This window comes from Jaculus jaculus, chromosome 14 (assembly GCF_020740685.1).
Source record: "Jaculus jaculus isolate mJacJac1 chromosome 14, mJacJac1.mat.Y.cur, whole genome shotgun sequence".
Lineage (NCBI taxonomy): Eukaryota > Metazoa > Chordata > Mammalia > Rodentia > Dipodidae > Jaculus > Jaculus jaculus.
In genome coordinates this window covers 19,993,441-20,017,419 of record NC_059115.1, presented here as the reverse complement: position 1 = coordinate 20,017,419, position 23,979 = coordinate 19,993,441, and the positions used below count along the sequence as shown (strand labels likewise).

The 23,979-nt window shown below is 46.6% G+C and overlaps 1 protein-coding gene across 1 annotated transcript; it reads right to left on the bottom strand.

Moving 5' to 3' along the window:
* Window positions 1-579: 579 nt before the first annotated feature.
* On the bottom strand, window positions 580-12,643 carry LOC101593486 (sialic acid-binding Ig-like lectin 12). The gene is made up of 7 exons (XM_045133362.1): window positions 12,217-12,643; window positions 11,744-12,022; window positions 11,497-11,544; window positions 10,389-10,646; window positions 9,091-9,184; window positions 8,704-8,785; window positions 580-1,007 (listed from the first exon to the last, which is right to left on the bottom strand). Exons 1-7 carry the CDS (start codon window positions 12,641-12,643, stop codon window positions 822-824), a joined length of 1,374 nt encoding a protein of 457 aa, XP_044989297.1. The 3' UTR covers window positions 580-821.
* Between the last annotated feature and the right edge of the window lie 11,336 nt (window positions 12,644-23,979).

The window sequence follows — 23,979 nt, the reverse complement described above, 5'->3', positions numbered from 1 at the left end:
CTGCTTCTGGCCCAAGATCTGTTTCCTGGCTGGCCAAGATGTGAGGCACTTCCACCAAATACTCCCACTGCCATCCATGCCTTCCCCTCTGAGATGGACTGAAGCCCATGAGCCAAAATATACCTCTCATCTCTCAAGTGGCTTCTGTCAGGTGTTTTGTCACAGTGAAAAGAAAAGTAACTAATACATATGACACATATATGAGACATGAAAGTAGACAGGGGACATTTGGGAAAAAAGAAGGGGACTAATGACTAGCTGGAGAGAGACAAAAGAAGGTAATAAGGGTGAACATGATCAAAATACATGGTGTGCTTGTATGGAAATGTCATTGTGAAAGGCATCCCTTTGTACAACCAACACACATACTTTTTTAAAATAAAAATTAAATCAAAGCCAGGTGTGGTGGTGCAATGCTTTTAATCCCAGCATTCGGGAGGCAGAGGAAGGAGGATCACTGTGAGTTACAGGCCAGCCTGAGACTACGTAGCGAATTCCAGGTCAGCCTGGGCTAGAGAGAGACTCTACCTCAAAAACAAAAACAAAAACAAAAACAAAAAAAAGCTGGGCGTGGTGGCACATACCTTTAATCCCAGCACTTGGGAGGCAGAGGTAGGACGATCGTTATGAGTTCGAGGCCAGCCTGAGACTACACAGTGGTCACCAGAGGCTGGGGGTTGGGTGGCCATCATGGGTAGGTCCCGTGATGGCAGGAGAAGCGGGCTCTGGAGTCCTGTTCACAGCATGGTGACCCAGAGGCTTTTCCTTCTCCAGGACCAGGCAGGCTCTGATGTCCACCATGACCAAGACCATGTGGTTCCTCATTTGTTGATCTTTATCTCCGAGTACTCAGTGTTCTGCTGTTTCTGTGGGTCCCTGGGCTTCATCTCATGAAAGGTGAGGGACGCATAATATTCCTCTTCTTCCTCCTTAGCAGAGGGCGTGGCCATGGCTGTGGGAGGCTGGGGTGATAAGCTTTCATCTGTCTGTGATTCAACCAAGGGATTCTGTGTGAAGAGAGAGGGAGAAAGGGAGTTAGAGCGGAACACTGAGGACAAGAAGAGGCCAAGTACAAGTGGAAGCCCATCAGCTTCCCTCATCCACTCATCTACATGTATTGGGTATGTGTGTGTATGCATGTTTGTGCCCATACATGTGTGTGCATGTGTAAGGGAGAATAGAGGTCAATCTTGGATGCTGGTCCTCAAATATGCTGTTCACTTTAAAAAACTTTATTTTTGTTTATACTTTTATGTATTTTATGAGAGAGTAAAGCAGATGTGTGAGAGAGAGAGAGAGACAAGGAGAGAGAGCACACCAGGGCTTCTAGCTACTGCAAAGTCGGATGCATGCACCATCTTGTGCATCTGGCTTTATGTGGGTATGGGGAATTGAACCTGGGTCCTTAGGCTTTACAAGAAAGTTTCTTAACTGCTGAGCCATCTTTCCAACCCCAGAATTTTTTGAGAGAGTCTCTCACTGGTCTAGAGGTTCCCAAGTAAGCTAGATTAGCTGCCAGCAATCTCTGTGGATTCACTTGCATTCCCTTCCCCAGTGCTGACATGAGCATGATACTTCTATGTGTGTACTAGGGGTCAAACTATGCTTGTAAGCCAAGCACTTTACCAATTTAAGCTATTTCTCCAGCCTTTCCACACAAATTTCTTTTTGAGGCAAGACCAACAGACTGGCCTTTTTTTATTATGCAAGAGAGCAAGAGTGAGTGAGAGACAGAGAGAGATAATTGACGTGCCAGGACCTCCAGCCGCTATAATCAAACTCCAGAGGCATGAGCCACTTTGTGCACATGTGCAACCTTGCACACTTTCATCACCTTGTGCGTCTGGCTTACATGGGATCTGAAGAGTTGAACATGAGTCCTTAGGCTTTTATAAGCATGTGCCTTAATCTCTAAGCCATCTCTCCAGCCTTCCATATGCACTTTTGTTAAAACCCTTTTCATTGCTTTGCCCCAAAACTTAATATTTAATTTCCCACAATATCTCCATAAGCAAGATATATTTGTCTCCATTTTTAAAATATTTATTTACAAGCAGAAAGAGAGGGGAAGAGAGAGAGGGAGAGCTATAGCCTGGACACACCATGGCCTCTTGCTTCTTCCAACTCCAGACACATATACCGCTTGGTGTATCTGGCTTTATGTGTATGGCTGGAAAATTGAACCCCAGCTAGGCAGACCTTGCAAGCAATAGCCTTTAACCACTGAGGCATCTCCCCAGACCCTTTGTCTCCATTTTATAAATATGAAAATTTAGACTCAACTAAGTGAGTGGTTTGTCCAGACTTCCCGGCAAAGCCAGATGTGGTAATCCTGTAATCCCAGCACTCAGAAGGTAGGGACAGGAAGATTTGTACAATTTTTAATCCAGCCTGAGCTATATTGTGAGTTCCAGACTAGCCTTGGTTTATTAGTAAAACCTTGTCTCTAAACAAACCCCAGCTGGTTGTGGTGGCGCATGCCTTTATTCACAGCACTCAGGAGGCAGAGGCAGGAGGACCACCATGAGTTTCAGGTCACCCTGAGACTCCAAAATGAATTCCAGGTGAGCTAGAGTGAGACACTACCTCGAAAAACCAAAACAAACAAACAAAAGACATGCAGATGAGTGAAAGAGCAAGACAGCTGATATTCCTTTTTGGCCTCTACACACACGCACTGGGTACATGCATTTGCACATGCACTACTTCACAATACTATATACACATGTGCAAAAATTAAATAAAAGAAAAACATACCTATGATCACAAACTAAGAAGAAAAGGCCAGAAGATATTAATCAATAAATACCTAATTGTCAATTGTGACATGATAGGTAGGGACAGGGTAAGTGAATGAGATAAAGAGCCTTGATTGGCATAATGTCTGCCCTGCAGAAGCTTAAGTGGTGGTGAGTAGGGAATAATCCAGTCAAAGAAACTATATCTCTGACAGGAAGAATAATGACATCCACAAAAGGCCCTAAACACCCAGGACCTATAAATATGTAGCCTTGCATGGTCAGAGGGACTTGGAAGGTGGTATTAAGGATATCTAGACAAGGGAACAAGTCTGGATGATTTGGGAGTGCCCATTGTAATCACAGGGAACTTTACAAATGTAAGGTGGGGAGTGGGGAAGATGCTGGGCTGACAGCTCTTCCCATTGCCTTGGTTATGTAAATTAGTGTTTTGCCTATGTAAATTACAATTTGCATATGCTCACCTATGATCTCCATATGGCTAAATCCAAATGGCTGGCTATCTTTGTTTTTTCCTTCCTAGACATCATGGTAGCAGACACACCAATTGCACACATTTCTCAAATAGAGGCCTATCTGCACTAAATGACTTTTATAGATCCATCCCACCTCCACAGCAGGCCCTTTGTTAGTGGCTCACATCTCCCTGACCCTTAAATATTGTAATAGAATGTATGGCTGGTCCCAGAAAAAAATAAAAACCTCAAACTTTGAAGCATGGTTTCCACTGAATGGGTATTACTTTGATGGTAAAGTAGAAAAACTGGAAGTTAAAAATATAAGAGCATGGTTGGAAAGATGGCTTACCAGTCAAGATGCTTGTCTGCAAAGCCAAAGGACTCAGATTTGATTCCCCAGAACCTACATAAGCCAAAAGCACAAGGTGCATGCATCTAGAGTTTGTTTGCAGCTGTTGGAGGCCCTGCCATGCCTGTTCTCTCTGTCTCTCAAATGAATGTAAAAATAAATGTTTAAGAAAAAAATATCATAAATGTAGATATTGTAAGCCTGAACCTGAACCACACCCTGTTGTCCAACAGCTCACAAAACAATGTACTTGGATTGTGCTTCTTTTCTGCTTCAGATTGTCTCCTCCAGTCTTGACCTTAGTCTGTCTGCTCAGGGCCAAGGTCTGAGAGTAGCTGTGTGTCATTCCTCACTCACAGCCCATGGCTATTACTCACTGCCTTAGCTTCCCAACCTGTCCAGAAGCCGGGCCTGATTCCCTCCACTTTGTCTCCTTTTGACATCTGTGCCCCTTCCTTGCCATGGGGTTTCTTGCATGCAATATCCTGAAGGACTTGTGAGAAGTAAATTGGATCATTTTCTCTTGTGCTCCAAACTGCCCCAATGCTCACCACAGCCTGCCCACTCAGACACTGCTCCAAGCCCCCTCTCTGTGGTTGGCCCTTGCTTCCTCATCTTGTAAAAACACCTCTTTGCTGCTCTTTCACTCACTGGACAGCCTCCTGTTTCTCAGAACTGGCACTTGCTCCACCCTATGCCTGGAGCAAGCAAGGGGCAGAATCCCTCAGCACAACTGAAACCACAAGTCAACGGACAAATATATGGCAGAGCATATTTAGGAGCCCCACACCTGGTAAGGGACTCGTAATCAGAATAGGTAAAGAGCTCCTATAATTCAGCAAGAGTAAGCAAATAATCCAATCAGCAGAATAGACAAAGAACTTGAATAAACATTTATCCAATAAGATACACAAGTGAACAGATCTTCAATGTTATTAATTATTAGAGAAATGGAAATCAAAACCATAAGGAACTATCATCTCATGTTTATCAGGATGGCCACTATTAGAACATAATATAAAGGTGGAGAGATGACTTAGTAGTCAAGGTGCTTGCCTGCAAAGCCAAAGGACCCAGGTTCAATGCTTGATGACCCATGTAAGCCAGGTGCACAAGATGGAACATGCATCTGGAGTTTGTTTGCAGTGGCTGGAGGCCCTGGCACAGCCATTCTCTCTCTCTCCTCTCAGAAATAAATAGGTAAAAATAAAAGCCAACCATGGTGTCATATGCCTCTAATCCCAAGCACTTGGGAGGCAGAGATAAGAGTATAGCTGTGAATTCAAGGCCCCCCTGAGACTACAGAGTGAATTACAAGTCAGCCTGGGCTACAGTGTTACCCTACCTCAATAAAACAGAAGAAGAAGGAGAAAGAGTAGGAGGAGGAAGGAGAGGAGAAGAAAGGAAATAAAACAGAAAATAATAAGTGTTGATGAAGATGTAGAGAAATGGTATCTCATGTGCAGTATTAGTGTGAATGTAAAAATGGTTCAGCCATCATGGGAAACAGTATGACAGATTCCCAGAAATCTAAAAACAGAAGTATCAAATGACCCAATGACCTGTGTATAGATCCCAAAGAAATGAAAATAAGATCTTGAAAAGACATTTTGCAAATCTATGTTCACTCTAGTGATACTCACAGGAGCAAACAGGTAGAAGCAACTCACATAGCAACCCATGGTAAAGGAAATGTGAGACTTAGACCTAGAGTGGAATGTCACCAACGTTTTAACAAGAATGGAGTCTTGTTACATGCTGCAACATGGATGGACCCAAGCCAATCACAGAAAGACATGCTGTATACCTCCATTATGTGAGGTATCTGCAGCCATCAAACTCATACAAAGAAAGCAGAAGATGTCAGGGGTTATGGGGAAGTAGAAATGCGGGAGGGACAGTATGGACTTATTGCCCAATTTTAGTTTTGCAAGATGACAGTCCTAGGCATCTGTTGCACAAATATATTCTTCTTCTTCTTCTTCTTCTTCTTCTTCTTCTTCTTCTTCTTCTTCTTCTTCTTCTTCTTCTTCTTTTTTTTTTTTTTTTTTTTGCTGAGCATGGTGACATACACCTTTATGAGGGAGGGAATGGGGGGAGCAGAGAGAATTAGAGAATTGGCACAGTAGGGCCTCGGTGACTGCAGTTGAACACCAGATGTGTGGGCCACCTTGTACACATGTGCGACTTTGCACGTATGTATCACTTTGTGTGTCTGGCTTACATGGGACCTGTAAGAGTGGAACATGGGTCCTTAGGCTTCACAGACAAGTGCCTTAACTGCTAAGCAATCTCTCCAGCCACACAACTATATTATTAAAATGGTTACAATGGTAAATTTTATGTTGTGTGAGGTAATACATATCTAGATCACAAATATTTTAGCTAGATGATAGGTAGATAGAGCCAGCTAAATAGACAGAGACAGATGACACAGGGAGACACTAGGCAGATAGATGAGAGATAAAGAAGACTAGACAGTTAGATGCTATCTACCTAGACAGATGACAGAGATGGATGACAGATGATAGAAGACAGACAGAATGGTGGAAGATATACAGATGTACAGTGGTTTGAATATAGAGTGCTCCCATGGCCTCATGTGTTTATGATTACGACGCATACTCAGTTCCCAGCTGGTTGAGCCTTTGGGGGATGGAGCCTTGTTTTGGGAAGTAGTTTCCTGGCTGTAGACCTTGGGATTTTGTAGTCCAGTCCCTCTTGCCAGTGCTTTCCTCCCCAGTGATACAAGATGTGAGCCAGCTTCCCTGTCATGCTTCCCCACCACAGGGAAACTTCCCCTGGAAACTGTAACCTGAAACAAACCCTTTCCTTCCATAAGCTGCTTCTGGTTGGGTGTTTGTCCCAGCAACGAGATGATGAGAAGATAACTGCTGCAGATAGCAAAAAGCAAAACCAAACAAAAACCCACAGCCCATTTTCCTGTGCTTCTATTCTCTGTACTCTTCATTTACCTGAAAGACTGCCTCTATAAAAGACGCTGTGTTCATTTATTATTTATTTGATTGATCTAATTGTGTTGGTTATATCCTTCTGGCTAGAATGAGACATAATTGAACCCAAGGTTTTCAAAATTCTTCAAAGATAGGTCGGTCCTCTTGGCAAGTGCTCAATATTTCCTGAGTGACTAAAGGGACACATGCAACTCCATTGCTCAAAACCCTCCCAAAGTCACACTGTGGATATGGAAGAGGAAAAGTGCAGGTTCCTCTGAGGAAGACTTTGCAATATTGAGGCTGAAGAGTTTGGGCTTTATGTTTCGAGTCAATCCTTACATCAAATTTGGTCCACTGCTTTATTTATTTATTTATTATAGTGACAGAGAGAGAAAGTGAGAAAGAGCTGGAGAAAGAATTGGCACGCCAGAGCCTCAGCCACTGCAATTGAACTCCAGACGCTTGTGCCACCTACTGGGCATGTGCAAGCTTGTGCTTGTCTCACCTTTGTGTGTCTGACTTACGTGGGATCTGGAGAGTCAAACATGGGTCCTTAGGCTTTGCAGGTAAAAGCCTTAACTGCTAAGCCATCTCTCCAGCCCCCCACTGCTTTTTTAAAATAAAGTATTACCATGTTCATCAGTTACACTTGGGTATGCACTTTTCCATGATACAACAACAGAGCTGAACTGCTATAACAATGACTGTACAGCCCACAGAACCAAGCATATTTACCATCTGGCCCTTTATTAAAAGCTTATGTAGGGGGGGCTGGAGAGATGGGTTAGTGGTTAAGGTGCTTGCCTGTGAAGCCAAAAAACTCATGTTCAAATCTCCAGGTCCCACATAGCCAGGTGCACAGTGATGCACACAGTGTTGCACATGCACACAGGGTAGTACACACATCTGGAGTTTGTTCTCAGAGGCTGAAGGTCTTGACACACATTCTCTCTCTCTCTCTCTCTCTCTCTCTCAAAATAAAGAATAAAAACGTTTATGGGGAGCTGGAGAGATGGCTTAGCAGTTAAGGTGCTTCCCTGTGAAGCCTAAGGACCCATGTTTGACTCTCCAGGTCCCACATGAGCGACATGTGCAAGGTGATACAAGTGCATAAGACCACACATGCTCACAAGGTCAAATATGTGCACAAGGTGTTTGAAGTTTGGTTACAGTGGCTTGAGGTCCTGGTGTGCCAATTCTCTCTCTCTCTCTCTTGCATAAAAAATGTTTATGGGGGGGGGGGGGCTGGAGAGATGGCTGAGCCATTAAGGTGCTTGTGAGAAAAGCCAGAGGACCAAGCTTGATTCCCCAGGACCCACATAAACCAGATGTGCAAGGTGGTGTGTGCATCTAGAGTTCATTTGTAGTGGCTGGAGGCCCTGATGTGTCTATTTTCTACCTGTCTTCTTTCCTTCCTTCCTTCCTTCCTTCCTTCCTTCCTTCCTTCCTTCCTTCCTTCCTTCTTTCCTTCCTTTCTCCCCCCTCTCATAAATAAATACAAGTAAAATATTTTTAAAATAAGTTTATGGGGCCTAGGGAGATGCCTCTGTAGTTAAAGGCACTTTCTTGCAAAGCCTGATAGCCTGGGTTTGATTCCCCAGTACCCACATAAAGCCAGATGCACAAAGTGTATCTGGAGTTTGTTTGCAGTGGCAGGAAGCCCTGACATGCTCTCTCGCTCTCCTTTTCTATCTTTCTGTATCTCAAATACATAAATGAAAAACAATCAAGTTTATAGGGTGCTACTCTAGACAAAGGGGCTAGGGGACAGATGTTAAAATGCAAAGGAACTGGATAAAACTGGCTCTTGGTCACTAACTTCTGGTAGTGGGCAGGGAACAGAGACAGGGAACCGAGGAGGTCCAAGATTGAAAGGGACAACTTCAGCAATGACAGAAGTCAAGAGCAGGAGAGCAGGCTTACATGACCCAGTGACATCTGGGCCATAATGAAAGAAAGGGAGGACAGAGAGGAGCTTAGGCTTCCCTCGTGTTCGACCTGCAGGGTGGAGGGAATTGTCTGCAATCAGCAAGATGGGAAAGCAGACTAAAGAGGCTAGCTAGCTCCTAGCAAGAGACAGAAGAGCAACTTGGACCAGCTCAGCCAAGTAGACTCTGGGTCATCTCAAGAGAAGGGTCCAGGCAGGGAGGCTGCACATGGTTGGTGCCCATGTCACTCACCTGAGACACTGAGCCCTTGAGGGCACTGAGATCCGTCACCTCCGCCGTGGTACTTGCTGACTTCCTTCTCCAGAACATTACTCTGAGTGAGGACACCAGAGAATCTTTCAGTGTGACAAGATCCAGGACCACAGTACTTGCCTGCACTCTGTGCTTCCTACTAAATCTCTGGAAAGTGCTCTTATCAGAGAAGCTGCTGTTCTGAGGAGCCTCTCTCCCTCAGGAACAATGGGGCCTGAGGGTGACACACAGAAAACATTTTCCCAGAACTCAGCTCCCCTTGGCTGCCATCCAACCCAGGTCCGTCCAGCTCTGAGCTCAGGGTGGGGTGCCTGGTTTGTCCTTCCCCACCACGGGTCCTCCCTCCCTCCCGTGACCAATGCTCACAACATGAGAATGATGCAGAAGAATGAGAAGACCAGGGCTGTGGTGCCTGCGCCCACGAAGACCCCCCACATCACTCCGGACAGAGCTGCGTTACCTGCGGAGGGAGAGGCACCCTTGAGCCCTCCCTCTTCTCCCACCCTAGTTGGACACTGGGCTTCTGGCTTTCTCTATCTCTTGCTCAGACACCCAGACTAAGGTCCAGAAGGGACAGGGTCCGGGTCAAGTCTAGCAAGGGTGAGGAAGCATCAAGTTCTGCGGCTTGCTTTGATTTAAGTTTGGTGTTTTGGAATTATTTCACATACATTCTTACTTGTTTTAAAAAAATGCATCATGGGCTGGCAATGTATCTCAGTGGTAAAGCACTTCAGTAGCATGCCCAGGCCCCAGGTGACATCTCAAGTATGACAACCAACCAACCAAGCATCAAAACCTGGCATGAGGATAGGTCCTGTAATCCCAGCTACCTCTGAAGAAGACAGGAGACTCAAAAGTTCAAGGTATGCTGGGAAACTTAGTGAGACCCTGTATCAAAATATAAATAAATTGGAGCTGGAAAAATTGCTCAGTGGTTAAAGGCACTTGCTCTCGAGCCTGATGGCCTGAGTTCAGTCTGGATTCGATTCCCTACTGCCCATGTAAAGCCATATGCACAAAGTGGCACATACAACTGGAGTTCATTAATAGCAGCAGGATGCCTTGGCATGCCCATTCTCTTTAATAAACAAATAAATAATCGTAAATAAATAATTAAATAAAAGGGCTAGGGGTTGGGCTCAGTTGTACAAAGTTGGTTTAGAATCTATGGGGAGGACTAGGGATGTAGTTCAATAGCAGTGCACTTGCCCAGAATGACCTAAGTGCCAGGTTTAACCTTCAGTGCTTATATATGTGTGTGTGTGTGTGTGTGTATGTGTGTGTGTGTGTGTGTATATATATATATATATATATATATTCTTCAGTTGTTTTATCTATGTTCTTATGACATTTTGTTTTGGTTTCCCCTAAATATTATGTCAAGGGCAAAATCTGACTTCAGTTCAAGCCTACAAAAGCCCAGTACTCTGTGACCCCTGCACACTCTTTGGCACACTCCTTCCACTGGCTTTGTCCCAGTGAAACGGATACAGAAAAATTAAAAACAGGCTGTGGCTGAAAGGAAAATTTTGCACCTTGCAGCTTAGCTCAGGGAGGAAACAAGTTCTCCTGTGAGCTAAGGGAACTGGGTATGGATGGGAGACAGTGAAGAATGAACAGGCACTGTCCTTCTCTTGTCTTGCTCCAACCCAACGGTCACTTACCTTCCATGGCCAGGCTCAAGGAGAGCTGTTGGGAGCCCACAGTGTTCTGAGCCTTGCAGGTGAACTCTCCGCCCACTTTGAGATGGAGTGGAGATAATTCGAGCAAACCAGGGTTGGATGGATGCAAAGGGCCCACACTCAGGTTTCCCCAGAACCAGCTCAGTCTAGCAGGGGGGTTGCTGTCAGCCGCACAGAGCAGACTCAGAGACTGTCCCTCTGGAATTAGGAGAAATGAGCCATTCTCCAGGAATGTGGATGCTGTAGAGAAGGGACCAAGTGACAAAGAGATTAAAACAAAGAACACAGGCGACATGGGAGGGAGGTGGACACATCAACATGGACTAGACTACAGGAAATCCATGCTTTCATCCATCTTCAGAAAAGATGTAAATGTGTCTGGTTTCAGTGTGGGCAATATGAATGTCACTCTCAAAGGTAGAGACAGCATGTGATGTAGGAACATTTTGAGCTTAGGAACTGATCAAACACACAAGCAAACACACACATACACACAGATGTAAACACAAGACTAATCATTGCACACTGCTTCATTGTCAGGTATATCAATGCCAGGCTGTCATTGATACAAGAAGCCAGAGAATTGGGTCCTTCCATGCCGTGGAAACCACAGTCGGGGAGAATGAGGACTGTCTGTGTACCTACCATGCATTCACCTCTCAGATGCTCTGGTGGACAAAGCCAGGCTCAAACAACCTGTGCAGGCACTGGTCACTTCTAGGGAAGTGACTGAGCTACTAGGGTCAGTCTCCTGTGTGTGTTCTGAATGTTTCCTCTGTGGCCCTGTCTCTTTGAGAAAGCATTCAAATAAAAATCATAAGGGGAATGAAAAGCCAAAGATGAAGATTAATGTATCCATGGATGAGAAGGACTTAGAATGTGTCGCTCTGCTTTGTGAATGTCATCTTGTCCCTTTAATCACCAATGAGCAAGCGAAAGAGTGGTAGAATCAGTGACACGTACTAATGAAGCTGAGGGGACAATAGATAGGAGGGAACACTGTCTCCAACAAGGGATCTCTGCCACTGGGGTGAGCTTAGGGTGAGGAGAGGCTAGCCCTGCTCCCCCAGACCACAGAGGATCTACCCACCTCCTCCAACTCCTTCCCAGGTGGTCACAGTCAGGTTCTGTGGAGCATCTAGAACAGGAACATGAAAGGCAATCAGTAGGAAGCTCGGTATACACACTGCATAGGGATGGTGAGGGCAGGATACTCCTGACCTGCTCCAGCACCAAGATTATAGCACTCATTACTCAGAACACAGAAGATGACCAAGATCCCAATGCTCTGGGGACCCCACTCCATCAGACATCCCAATGTCCCTGCCTAGACTCACATGACACGTTGAGATAGGTGGTCGTTCTCCTGGTCACATTGGGTCCAGGTAGAGTCACCATGCAGGTGAGATTGGTGCCATGGTCCTGGGGCCGGGGCATGAGGCTCAACACCAAGGAGCGAGTGTTACTGGGGCCCAGGGTTGTCACAGAGCCCATAGTCCAGGATAAGATGGGAGGTGGGCCCGATTCACATGCCCAGGGAGCAGAGCAGGTCAGGTTGCTGGGCTGGCCGGCCTCTAAGGTCTCTGGGACGTCGATGTGGGGGTTGTGAGTTAGGGCTGGTGAACAGAAGAGGCACTGAGTGAGGTTGGGTGAGGTCCAGCTGTGGGAAAGTGCAGGCTTTGATCCACCTCCCCCCACTGAGCTCTGATGATCCAGCCCAGCCTCCCTGAGGTCAAGGTGACATCCTGGCCTTGTCCTGTGACACCCATAACCTTCCTATGTGGCTGAATAGAGGTTTACATTGACTTACCTTTCACAATCACAAGTACAAGTTTCTGATAGTTCCACTTTGTATTCCCTCTCTCTAGCCGAAAGAAGTATGACATCTTGTTCTTCCTGGCATCTCTGATTTCCAAGGTACAGTTGTTGTCCTTTGGATCCCCAACAAGGTAGAATCTGCCCACAGCAGCCTTCTGGACGCGTTGCTCTGGCTTGTTAGTAGCCACTGGAGAATCACGTTTTGTATCCGACCTTTGCAAGAACCAGAAGCCATAAACTGGGTCTGATTCAGTCCAATAATCCCGGGGATAGGAGAAATTGCAAGGCACATGGACACAGAGGCCCTCCTGCACAGTCACCTGACTTGGCACATTCAGCACGTAACCCTCAGGGTTTTTCCACACGCCATCCACCCTCTCAGGTCCCCAGAGCAGCAGGAGCAGAAGGAGCGGCAGCATGTCTGGCTGTAGCTCAGGGCCGCCATGGACAGTCTGCTCTATTGGACGCTTCTAGAAGGAACTGGAAGGAGGCCCCACAGGAAGCTGGGGGAGGATGTGACCGTGATTTTCTCAGCAGTCTGTCATGGCACACTCTGCACAGTGGCCTGGACCCTGTCCCCAACATATTACTTTCCAGGGAGAAGATGAGAGATCTTCCAGTAGCAGGAACTCCCCATGGGAGGAGGCTCAGTGGGGAAGTGGCAGGTTGAGTGAAGGGTTTACCTGGCCCAGATTCGAGGCCAGGCTTCTTTTTACAATCAGTGACATATGCAGAGGAGACTGTGCAGAGGTGGCGGTGAGTGTACTTCCTATTCAAACCCACAGAGGCCTGGGAGTATATCTCTGCTGGGAGAGTGATTGCTCTGTAAAGACAAGGCAGTGGGTTCAAAGCCAGCACCTCACAAGCCCAACCAGGTGTTGCATGCCGGTAATCTCAGCATTCGGGAAGCGGGTGGAGGCAGGGGAATCAGGATTTAGGTCATGCTTGGCCACATAGTGAGTCTCAGATGAGCTTGGGATTTATAAGACCTTGTGTGAAAAAATATAAACATATATAATTAAAACAAGCACACCTATGTCATGTACGGGGACATGGCCCACAATAGACAAAAAGGAACTGACTCTGTGGTCTCTGTACAGTGGAACCTGGTAGAGAGGATCGTCAAAAGGGAAGAAGAGACACAGGTTGTTATTCTGTCACAACAGGGGACATCCTGGAGAAGCTTGTGCCCCTCCCTTCTTCTTTTGAGGAACTTTTTATCTTTTTTGCTTTTTCCGAGGTAGGGCCTTACTCTAGCTCAGGCTGTCCTGGACATCACTATGTAGTCTCAGGCTGTCCTCTAACTCTGGGCAATCCTTCTACCTCTGCCTCGTGAGTGCTGGGATTAAAGGCATGAGCCACTATACCTGGCCTGAGGAATTTTTTATTAAGTATTTATTTATTTATTTGCACAGAGAAAGAGAGAGAGTGAGAGAGAGAGAGAAGGGGACAGTGAATGGGCAATTCAGGACCTCTACCATCTGTAATGATCTCTGGACACTGTGACACTTGGTGCAAACAACCTTACATGGTTACTAGGGAATTAAAGCCAGGTCATTAGACTTTGCAGGCAAGTATCTTAACCACTGAGCAATACCACCAGCACCCCTGAGGTATTTTTAATTTTTATTCCTTCATTTATTTGTGTGTGTGTGTGTGTGTGTGTGTGTGTGTAAGTACCCAGGAATTCTGCCACTGCAAATGAATTCCACATACACAAACCACTTTTGACTTCTGACCTTACACAGATGGCTGTGGATTTGAACTCAGGCCTGCAGACTTTCCACGCAAGCACTGAGCTTTCTCTCCAGTCCATGACTACAAAAGATGAAAATAGCATATACACAAAGAATTTAAATTTGCCCAGCGTTTCAATGGCCAGAAGGGCTGGGCTCTCTGATCTGCTTCCTATGGTCTTCAGTTTCTTAAGAAGAGCAGAAGGTTGCAAAGAAGAGGCCTGGGGAAGACACCGAGAGAGGGCACGCAAAAAGGGAACCTGTGACACCCGATCAAGATAAGTGGGAGGCCCATACAACCCCTTCTCCATTTTCAGAAGGTAAAGTTAAAATCCCTCCAAAATTCACGGGTTAAGATACTCTTGCCAAGTTTGTAGAGAAGGCTTAGTGGTTAAAGCACTTGCCAGCAATGCCAAAAGACTCAGTTTTGGTTCCCCAGGACGCAATTAATTCAGAGGTACAAGGTGGCACATGCTTGTGGAGTTTGTTTGCAGTGGTTGAAGACCCTGGAGCACCCAATCTCTCTCTCTCTCTCTCTCTCTCTCTTTCCTTTTTCCTTTCTTTAAAGTAAATAAATAAGTAAATAAATCTTCACTCCCACTGTTATAATAATGGAAGGTAGGGTTTTTGGATGGGGTTTCTGCCATGGGGTGGGATCTTTATGAAAGACATGAATGACCATGATTGTAGAGAGCCTTGAGAGGTTGTTTGCCTCTTTTAGCTCATGAAGACATGGAAGGACACCATCTGTGAGAGGATGTGCCTTCAGCGGACATGTCTTCTCCCGTATCTTGCTTTTGGCCCCCCTAACCTCCCTATCCATAAGTAATAAACTTCTGATGTCTGTAAGTCACTCTGTTTTCGCTGAATGCTCCAGCAACCCACCTGACTGGGACAGGATGTGATTTCCACAAGCTGCATGGGTGCCGAGCCTCACGCGCCATTCTCTGCACAGCAACATCTGGGTTGGAGACACACCGCTCACCGCACGATTTTATAACCTCCATTGCTAGGGAAGCGCAGAGTAGAGAAGGGAAGGGATTTTGCTCTGCAGGAGTGGAGCGTCAGATCTGAGGAAAATGAGGGAAAACAGACATGGCAGGGGCTTTCATGTGGTCAATAAGGATTTGTATTCCAGTGGATTCCTCAGTGCTGGATCCCTAATCCTCTGTCTCACTGTCCCTCTACCCTAAAATTTCTCAGCCATATTAGTAGTGCACTCCTTTATGGGACCAACCCCGAGATCAAGATCTAGGGCACAGCCGGCAGGGATGCTCGATGCCTCTCCCAGACATCCTGGTTCAGGAAATCCCTATTCAAAGCCTGGGAAGCATGCGACTCATGACCTAGGTGCCCGCACAGGTTGAGGTGTGTGCAGCACAATGGAGCAGTCTGATCACACTGACCAGAGGACCTATGTCGGGAACCAGAAGGTCGGTAGGGGAAGCAGGGAGAACAAGGTCCTTAGGTGCTAGGGTGTAGGCACTGCAAGAGGTGCAGACTTGTTTTCTCCTCACTGTCCTTCTGTCCACCCTCTGCAATGTCCTAAAGATAATGCTTTGTTCCAAGGCAGAGAAGGTGGAGAGGCCATGCTGCCTCTGCATACACGTTCTCATTGGTCATCCCAACATCCTTCAGTGAGGAGCAACCCCTTCCTCATCACAAAGACAGGGCACCTAATGGCCACAGAGACTCAGTGAGCAGTCATGAAAGCAGCCCAACAGTTGCTTACAACAGGACATTTGTCTTCTCCCTTACAACAGCGAGTCATCATCGTCCTTTCTGTTCCTTTTCTGTGGGCGTGTCTGTCTGAGTGTGTGCGCTTGTACACGTCTGTGTATGCGTACGTGGAGGCCAACGTAGACATTGGGTGTCTTACAACAGCTCCCACCTTAGCTTTTAAAATATTTCTTATTTATTTAATGAAAGAGACATTAGCAGGGATACCAAAGAGAGAGAAAAGATTGGCATGGTGACGCATGCCTTTAATCCATGCACTTGGGGGCAGAGGTAAGAGGAATTCTGAGAGTTCAAGGCCAACCTGAGACTACATGCTGAATTCCAGATCATGCTGGGCTAGTGTGACACTCTACTTCATAAAAGTGAGAGAGAAAGAGTAGAGACACAGACTATGAGAGGGCCACAACCACTTGCAGCTGCAAACAAACTCCAGTGGCATTAGTTTTACTTGGTACTGGAGAACTGAACCCTGGCCACCAGGATTTGTAAGAATGTGGCCTTTAATACTGAGGCATTTAAAAGTCTGCTCTTTGTTTTTATAGACAGGGTCTTTGATTGAACCTATGGGTCACAGATCCAGCAAGAGCAGCTGGCCAGGGAGCCCCAGGTGCCTGTCTGTCTCCACCTCCCCCCATGCTGGGATTATTAGAATGGCAATGCCGCCTTCCCCTGTTTCTCCTCCTCCTCCTGTTCTTCCTCCTCCTCCTCCTTGTTCTTCTTTTCACAGGATTGCTGCATTCCACACTCAGATCCCCATCCCTGCACAAGACCTTTATCTGCTGAGCCTTCTGCATGGTCCTTCCCTTGTCCTTCAGTGTGCATTAAGACTGCAACACGTTTTTTTGGAGGCGGGGTTGACTTGGCATTTCACTCTAGCTCAGTCTGACCTGGAATGCACTACCGAGTCTCAGGCTGGGCTGGAAGTCATGGTGATCCTCTTACCTCTGCCTCCCCAGTGCTGGGATTAAAGGCATAGGCCACCACGCCCGGTGAGCCTGCAATACTTTCAGCACTAGAAAGCAGAGGATGAGAAGGTCTGAGTCCTGACAGCCCAGTTGCCAATGAGGCCAAAATCTTCCATACGTTCTCTCATAACTGGTGGAATAAGTGATTCAATTCACTCTAATGGGAGTACAATCTTTGGCCACATCTTAGTGTGACATGTGAAAAGTTCCCAGAGCAAAACTAGGGGTACAGTGTCTGAGATGTTCTCTGTTGTCTTTGATTATTGATTTGTTTGATAGAGTGTCTTATGTATACCAGGCTTCATTCGAATTCACTACCTGGCAGTGACCTTGAACTGCCGAGTCTCTACCTCCCCCTCCTGAGTTCTGGGATTACAGCGTGAGTACTGTGTGCAAGGCCAGCGACAGAACCAAGAGCCTCTGCATGCAGGACAAGCATATTTCCAGCTGAGGCGCATCACCCAGGCCTGACAGGAAATGAAGCCCACTGAGAAGACACCTGTGGAGTTGGGTTTCCTTCACCTTAGCCAGGCTGAACTGTGGTGTCCAGAATATGTCCAGGTTCACACTGACCACAAAGCAAAGCAGAAATTGATGAGGCCACAATGTTCAGAAGGTCAGTGGGACCCGAGACCACTGCAGCTTCATGCACGGTCACTGATCCATAACTCACCTCAGTGGTGTGGCATAAGGCTGCTCAAATGCTGAACAGAATTTAGGGTGTTCAGGGAGCCCCATGAAACAGGGAGTGCTGATAACTCACACAAGGATTTGGGGACACACCACCCTAAGGAAAATGCATGCTGACAGAAGACCCTGGGGGATGTCAAAGGTAGCTCTTCTGTCTCACCAAGACGTTGTCCCTGATGTATGTGATTTTTGACATGCATTTGGGGCCTTTTGCCTATTCACAGGAGCCCTTCACCCAGTGCAAAGTGTAGACTAAGGACCATCTGCAAACTTACGATGCCGAATGTCAGTGTTTGTGTGTGGGGTCATGTTTGAGGAAGACAAAGAGAGATGTGGTCAGAAAGACCAAGAAAGATAGTGCAAAGACAGATAAAGAGACACAGACAGATACAGACAGAAATATAGACAGCGACATAGAGACAGAAGGAGGAAGACCGGGACAGAGTTATGGAGATCAGCAGGCATGGATAGACAGCAGAGATATTGAGACAAGAAACAGAGATTGAGACCCCGACACAAAGGTGGCCAGATAGCCCACAGCAATGTTCAAAGAGAACGTGTATACTTGGCTCACAGTTTCAGGACCTGGGAAGTTCTCAAAGTGTGACTCTGGGTATGCTTGGCTTCTGGTGACATCTTCTCACTGCATCATGACGGGGTGGACAGCAGCTACACAGCAGACAGAGCAAGTGTTTCCTCGGGTCTTGGTTCTTCTTATAAACCTACTTATCCTGCCATGATGATCCCCAATTGCAGAGCCTCCTCTGATCCTCATGACCTCTTTAAAAAAGCCCCACTTTCAAAGACAGCTTGTGTGTGACGAGAGACCAACCGTCCATGTACGGGCATGTGAAAATCTATAGTGTTGATGCATATGCAAATGTTTGTGTACATGCCCTTATGTGTACATGTATTCCACACTCATGGATTCTTTTTCTCTGAAGGACCTGAAATACACCTAGGAAATGAACCGATCCGTGATGCAAAGTCTTATAAGTCATATTTTTTCTCTCATATAATCTCAGTGGGAAGAAGAGGCAGTGACAGGTATGTTAGTCGGCCAGTTGAGGAAGGACTTGCCAGTGTGTTCAGGGAACCACTGCTGCTGTCTCGTCAGAGTAGGCTGTGGGAGAGCAAGCTGGGTGAGATCCTGATGGTCAAAGCACGGAAGACTGTTTAGCATCAGCCACTGTCATGGCTGGTGATTCTGGTCCCCAAGGGCTGCTGACACTCATGCACAGCCATAACGCTTGATCTGTGCTTCATTCAACATAGGTGAGGGAATAATACAGATTCCTAGGCTGGAGAGGCGGCTCAGCACTTAAGTATCTTGTCTACAAAGCCAAACTACCTGGGTTTTACTTCCCAGTGCCCATGTAAACCCAGATGCACAAGAAGGCATGTGCATGTGGAGTTTGATGTAGTGCCTGACATGCCCATGCCTTCTGTCTGTTTTCTATCTGTTCCTACTTGCAAATAAATAAGTAAAACTATATAATTTTTTAAGAAAGATACAGATTCATAGTTTATGGGATAACACATGTGGAATAACCATAAGAGCCACTGCCTGTGTTTAAAATTATTGGGTTAGCAAGGGAAGTTGTATGTGGATGCATGTTCATATGTGTGTAGACACACGTGTGCTTGAGCATGTACATGCTAGAGATAATAGTCATGTGTCATCCTCAGGTAGTCCATGCACTTGGAGCCTCAGAAATGACAAGTGTTCCATTCACCTTCTCATGGCTGGGGTAGAACACCCAAGCCGGAGTAGTTTATGAGAAGAGGATGTTTCTATCAGGATAAAAGAGTTGAAGGTATGTTTCATCTCATGAGATAAGCATAATAGATCAGATTCTGGGCATCACATTTGCCAGAGCAATTGGGAAGGAACAGCAAGCGAGTGAGCTGAACTCTGGCAAGTGGGAGCCCAGCTTCAATGCCCCAAAGCCAACCCCAGAAGCACACCCATGCCAGCCTCCACCTCCCAAATAGACACCACCTGGAGATTTGAGAGTGAGGCTTATCAAACATGAGGCTGTGGGGGACATTTCATATTCAAATTTCCACATAGATCTACGACTCACAAAGTCAGCTAAATGTCTGCTGAGTAAGCCCCTTGAATCCTCCTGTCTCTCCCTGCACACAACTGGAACTGTAGTTACATAGGATCATGCGTGGCGTTTATGTGAGCATTGGGATTCCATCTCAGGTCCTGCTCACAAGAAAGCACTGTAGTGAGTGAGCCATAATCAAAGCTAACTAGGACACTTATAAAAATGATTTGTTAGCAGGATGTGGTGGCGCACGCCTTGAATCCCAGCACTTGGGAGGCAGAAGTAGGAGGATTGCTATGAGTTTGAGGTCACTCTGCAACTACATAATGAAATTCTGCTCAGCCTGAGCTACTGCATTATCCCACCTCGACAAACCAAAAAATACAGGATGGATTCATATTTTTATTCATACTAATAAGATTGTGACATTTTCCTACATGGACACAATGCATTTCTGTCACATTACCCCCCATCACACTTACATGAACCCTTCCCCACTGCCAATCCTCATTCTCTTCCAACCAGTTTCCCTTCTAATTTCATCTCTTTTTCTCCGTGTATACGGCCGCCAGTGACTTTCCTTACAGTAACTTGTTCGAGCATGGACAACTTACCAATAGCTTCACCAGTGAAGAAAGTGGCTCTCCCTCCCCTAAAAACTATTATACACAAATCCCCCTTTATAACTCCCTCAATCATAAGCCATTAGTTATACACAAATCGCCCTTCATAACATCCTGCCCTTGAAACCGTTAATTACACAGAAAAATCCTCCTTGGTAACTCCCTTCCTCATAAACCATTAATTATGCAAAAATCCCTCCTTGAATACTCCCTCCCATATAATACTATTATTTATACACAAATCTCCCTTCACAGCCCTTTCCTCTTCTTTAACAAAGTATTCAGAGGCCCAACCTTTCACAGGTCTTGTGCATGAAACCACACTTGCTGTAAGTTCAGTCATCACTGCCACAGCCATGCCATGTCCAGGAGACAGAGTTCCACGCCTCTCCTCCACTTTCTCCAGCTCTAATGCTGCCACATTTTTCTGCCATGGTCCCTCAGCCATACAGGGGTGATGCACGTTTCCAATTTATGGCTGAGCATTGCCCACTCTCTCATTCTCAAGACTGTGACCAGTTAGGAGTCTCTATGGTCACCAATGCTCACTGCAAGCAGAAGTTTCTTGGACCAAAGTGGACGGTGATTTTAATCTAGAAGCAAAACACAAATACGTAGTAGGCATAAACAGAGGAATGTTACAATGATAAGAGTACAGTCATCAAAGGACACCTCTGCATCAGAGCACTTGGCTGAGGGATGGGGGGGGGTGTCACTTAAGAGCTCCCAGGGAGAAGCCAACAGTGACAGTTCCATGTTCCTTTTACTGGTCTCGGACCACCGGCATGTCCTGAGTCAACAAGGAGGGGACTAGTGAAGTGTCAGAGCCCGGCTCCATAGACACCGGCACCCCTGCACAACCCATAGGCTCTCACATCAGAGTCAGTGGCTTAAGAATAACAGGTGGGCGTGGTGTACTGGCACATGCCTGTAATTCCAACACTCCGGAGGCAGAAGTAGGAGGGTTGCTATGAGTTTGAGGCTACCCTGAGACTACATAGTGAATTCCATGATAGCCTGAGCTAGATTGAGACCCTACCTCAAAAACAAGAAAGAAAAAGAAGAAGAAGAAGATGAACAAACAACAACAACAGCAACAACAACAGGTGGTATAAGACAGCTCTACCCCAGCTGGAAATTGGGGTGCCACACTGGAGAGGGGCAGACCTACTCACCTGGTATAGTAGATCCAAGTGAGGCCATAGATGAGGAGGAAGACAGTTCCCATGACAGACCCCCTGATCAGAGTGAAGACCAGTGGCCAGGAGTCCTTTTGCTTATCATCTGCAACAGAAAGGAAGAGGAAAAAGGAGGACATGATATCCTTGTCCCAGCACTTCTTTCCACTACATATCCCAACACCTCTCCAGGTGACATGCCAACACCCCCACAGCTTTCCTGCCCCTTATTTCTGCACAGAGACGCACTGCTGAAGGTGCTGGGAGCTCAGCGGGTGCTGAAAAGTTTGGACAGTGGAAGGACAGGGCCAGTTCTGGGTTTATGACCCTTCTGAAGTGAACATTGAGAGATATGGGCTATAGTGGGAGAAATTGTGGAGGAGGGAGAGTGAAGGTGATGAAGGCAAAAGTCTGTGTTTGTGGGAAGAAAGGGGACAGGGAAGGTAGCAGATAAGGAAGTGGATTAATGAGTCCCTGTTGGGAAGGGACTCTCTCAAGAACTATTGAACAATACAATAGCATAAGTGCAGAAGGAAGAGTATGATGATGAAGAAACCCACCGAATACAGCTCTTGTCTGGTGAAGCAAGACAATATGGGATCAATCCTCAGAACTCATGGGAAATTGCCAAGGAAGTTGGTGAGTATCTAGAAGCCCAGTGATGAGGAGGCATAGAGAGGTCAATGCTTGATGCTCATTTGGCAGCTTGTCAAGCTTTGGAGAGCTCCTCACTCAGAGTGATGTTCTGGAGAAGGAAGTCAGCAAGTACCACGGCGGAGGTGAAGGATCTCAGTGCCCTCAAGGGCTCAGTGTCTCAGGTGAGTGACATGGGCACCAACCATGTGCAGCCTCCCTGCCTGGACCCTTCTCTTGAGATGACCCAGGGACTATTTGGCTGACCTGGTCCAAGTTGCTCTTCTGTCTCTTGCTAGGAGCTAGCTAGCCTCTTTAGTCTGCTTTCCCATCTTGCTGATTGCAGACAATTCCCTCCACCTTGCAGGTCGAACACAAGGGAAGCCTAAGCTTCTCTCTGTCCTCCCTTTCTTTCATTATGGCCCAGATGTCACTGGGTCTGGAGTTCGTTTGCAGAGGCTGGAAGCCCTGGCGTGCCCGTTCTCTCTCGCTCCCTCTATCTGTCTTTCCATCTGTGTCTATTGCACTCAAACAAATAAATAAATAAATTTAAATAAATGTTTAGGGGGGGGGCTGGAGAGATGGCTGAGCCATTAAGGTGCTTGTGAGAAAAGCCAGAGGACCAAGCTTGATTCCCCAGGACCCACATAAACCAGATGTGCAAGGTGGTGTGTGCATCTAGAGTTCATTTGTAGTGGCTGGAGGCCCTGATGTGTCTATTCTCTACCTGTCTTCCTTCCGTCCTTCCTTCCTTCCTTCCTTCCTTCCTTCCTTCCTTCCTTCCTTCCTTCCTTCCTTCCTTTCGCCCCCCCATCATAAATAAATACAAGTAAAATATTTTTATTTATTTATTTATTTGAGAGCGACAGACACAGAGAGAAAGACAGATAGAGGGAGAGAGAGAGAGAATGGGCGCGCCAGGGCTTCCAGCCTCTGCAAACGAACTCCAGACGCGTACGCCCCTTGTGCATCTGGCAAACGTGGGACATGGGGAACTGAGCCTTGAATCAGGGTCCTTAGGCTTCACAGGCAAGCGCTTAACTGCTAAGCCATCTCTCCAGCCCAAGTAAAATATTTTTAAAATAAGTTTATGGGGCCTAGGGAGATGCCTCAGTAGTTAAAGGCACTTGCTTGCAAAGCCTGATAGCCTGGGTTTGATTCCCCAGTACCCACATAAAGCCAGATGCACAAAGTGTATCTGGAGTTTGTTTGCAATGGCAGGAAGCCCTGACATGCTCTCTCTCTCTCTCTCTCCTTTTCTATCTTTCTGTATCTCAAATACATAAATGAAAAACAATCAAGTTTATAGGGTGCTACTCTAGACAAAGGGGCTGGGGGACAGATGTTAAAATGCAAAGGAACTGGATAAAACTGGCTCTTGGTCACTAACTTCTGGTAGTAGGCAAGGAACAGAGACAGGGAACCGAGGAGGTCCAAGATTGCAAGGGACAACTTCAGCAATGACAGGGGTCAAGAGCAGGAGAGCAGGCTTATATGACCCAGTGACATCTGGGCCATAATGAAATAAATGGAGGACAGAGAGGAGCTAAGGCTTCCTTTGTGTTCGACCTGCAGGGTGGAGGGAATTGTCTGCAATCAGCAAGATGGGAAAGCAGACTAAAGAGGCTAGCTAGCTCCTAGCAAGAGACAGAAGAGCAACTTGGACCAGCTCAGCCAAGTAGTCCCTGGGTCATCTCAAGAGAAGGGTCCAGGCAGGGAGGCTGCACATGGTTGGTGCCCATGTCACTCACCTGAGACACTGAGCCCTTGAGGGCACTGAGATCCGTCACCTCCGCCGTGGTACTTGCTGACTTCCTTCTCTAGAACATTACTCTGAGTGAGGACACCAGAGAATCTTTCAGTGTGACAAGATCCAGGGCCACAGTACCTGCCTGTACTCTGTGCTTCCTACTAAATCTCTGGAAGGTGCTCTTATCAGAGAAGCTGCTGTTCTGAGGAGCCTCTCTCCCTCAGGAACAATGGGGCCTGAGGGTGACACACAGAAAACATTTACCCAGAATAAGCTCCCCTTGGCTGCCATCCAACCCAAGTCCGTCCAGCTCTGAGCTCAGGGTGGGGTGCCTGGTTTGTCCTTCCCCACCACGGGTCCTCCCTCCCTCCCGTGACCAATGC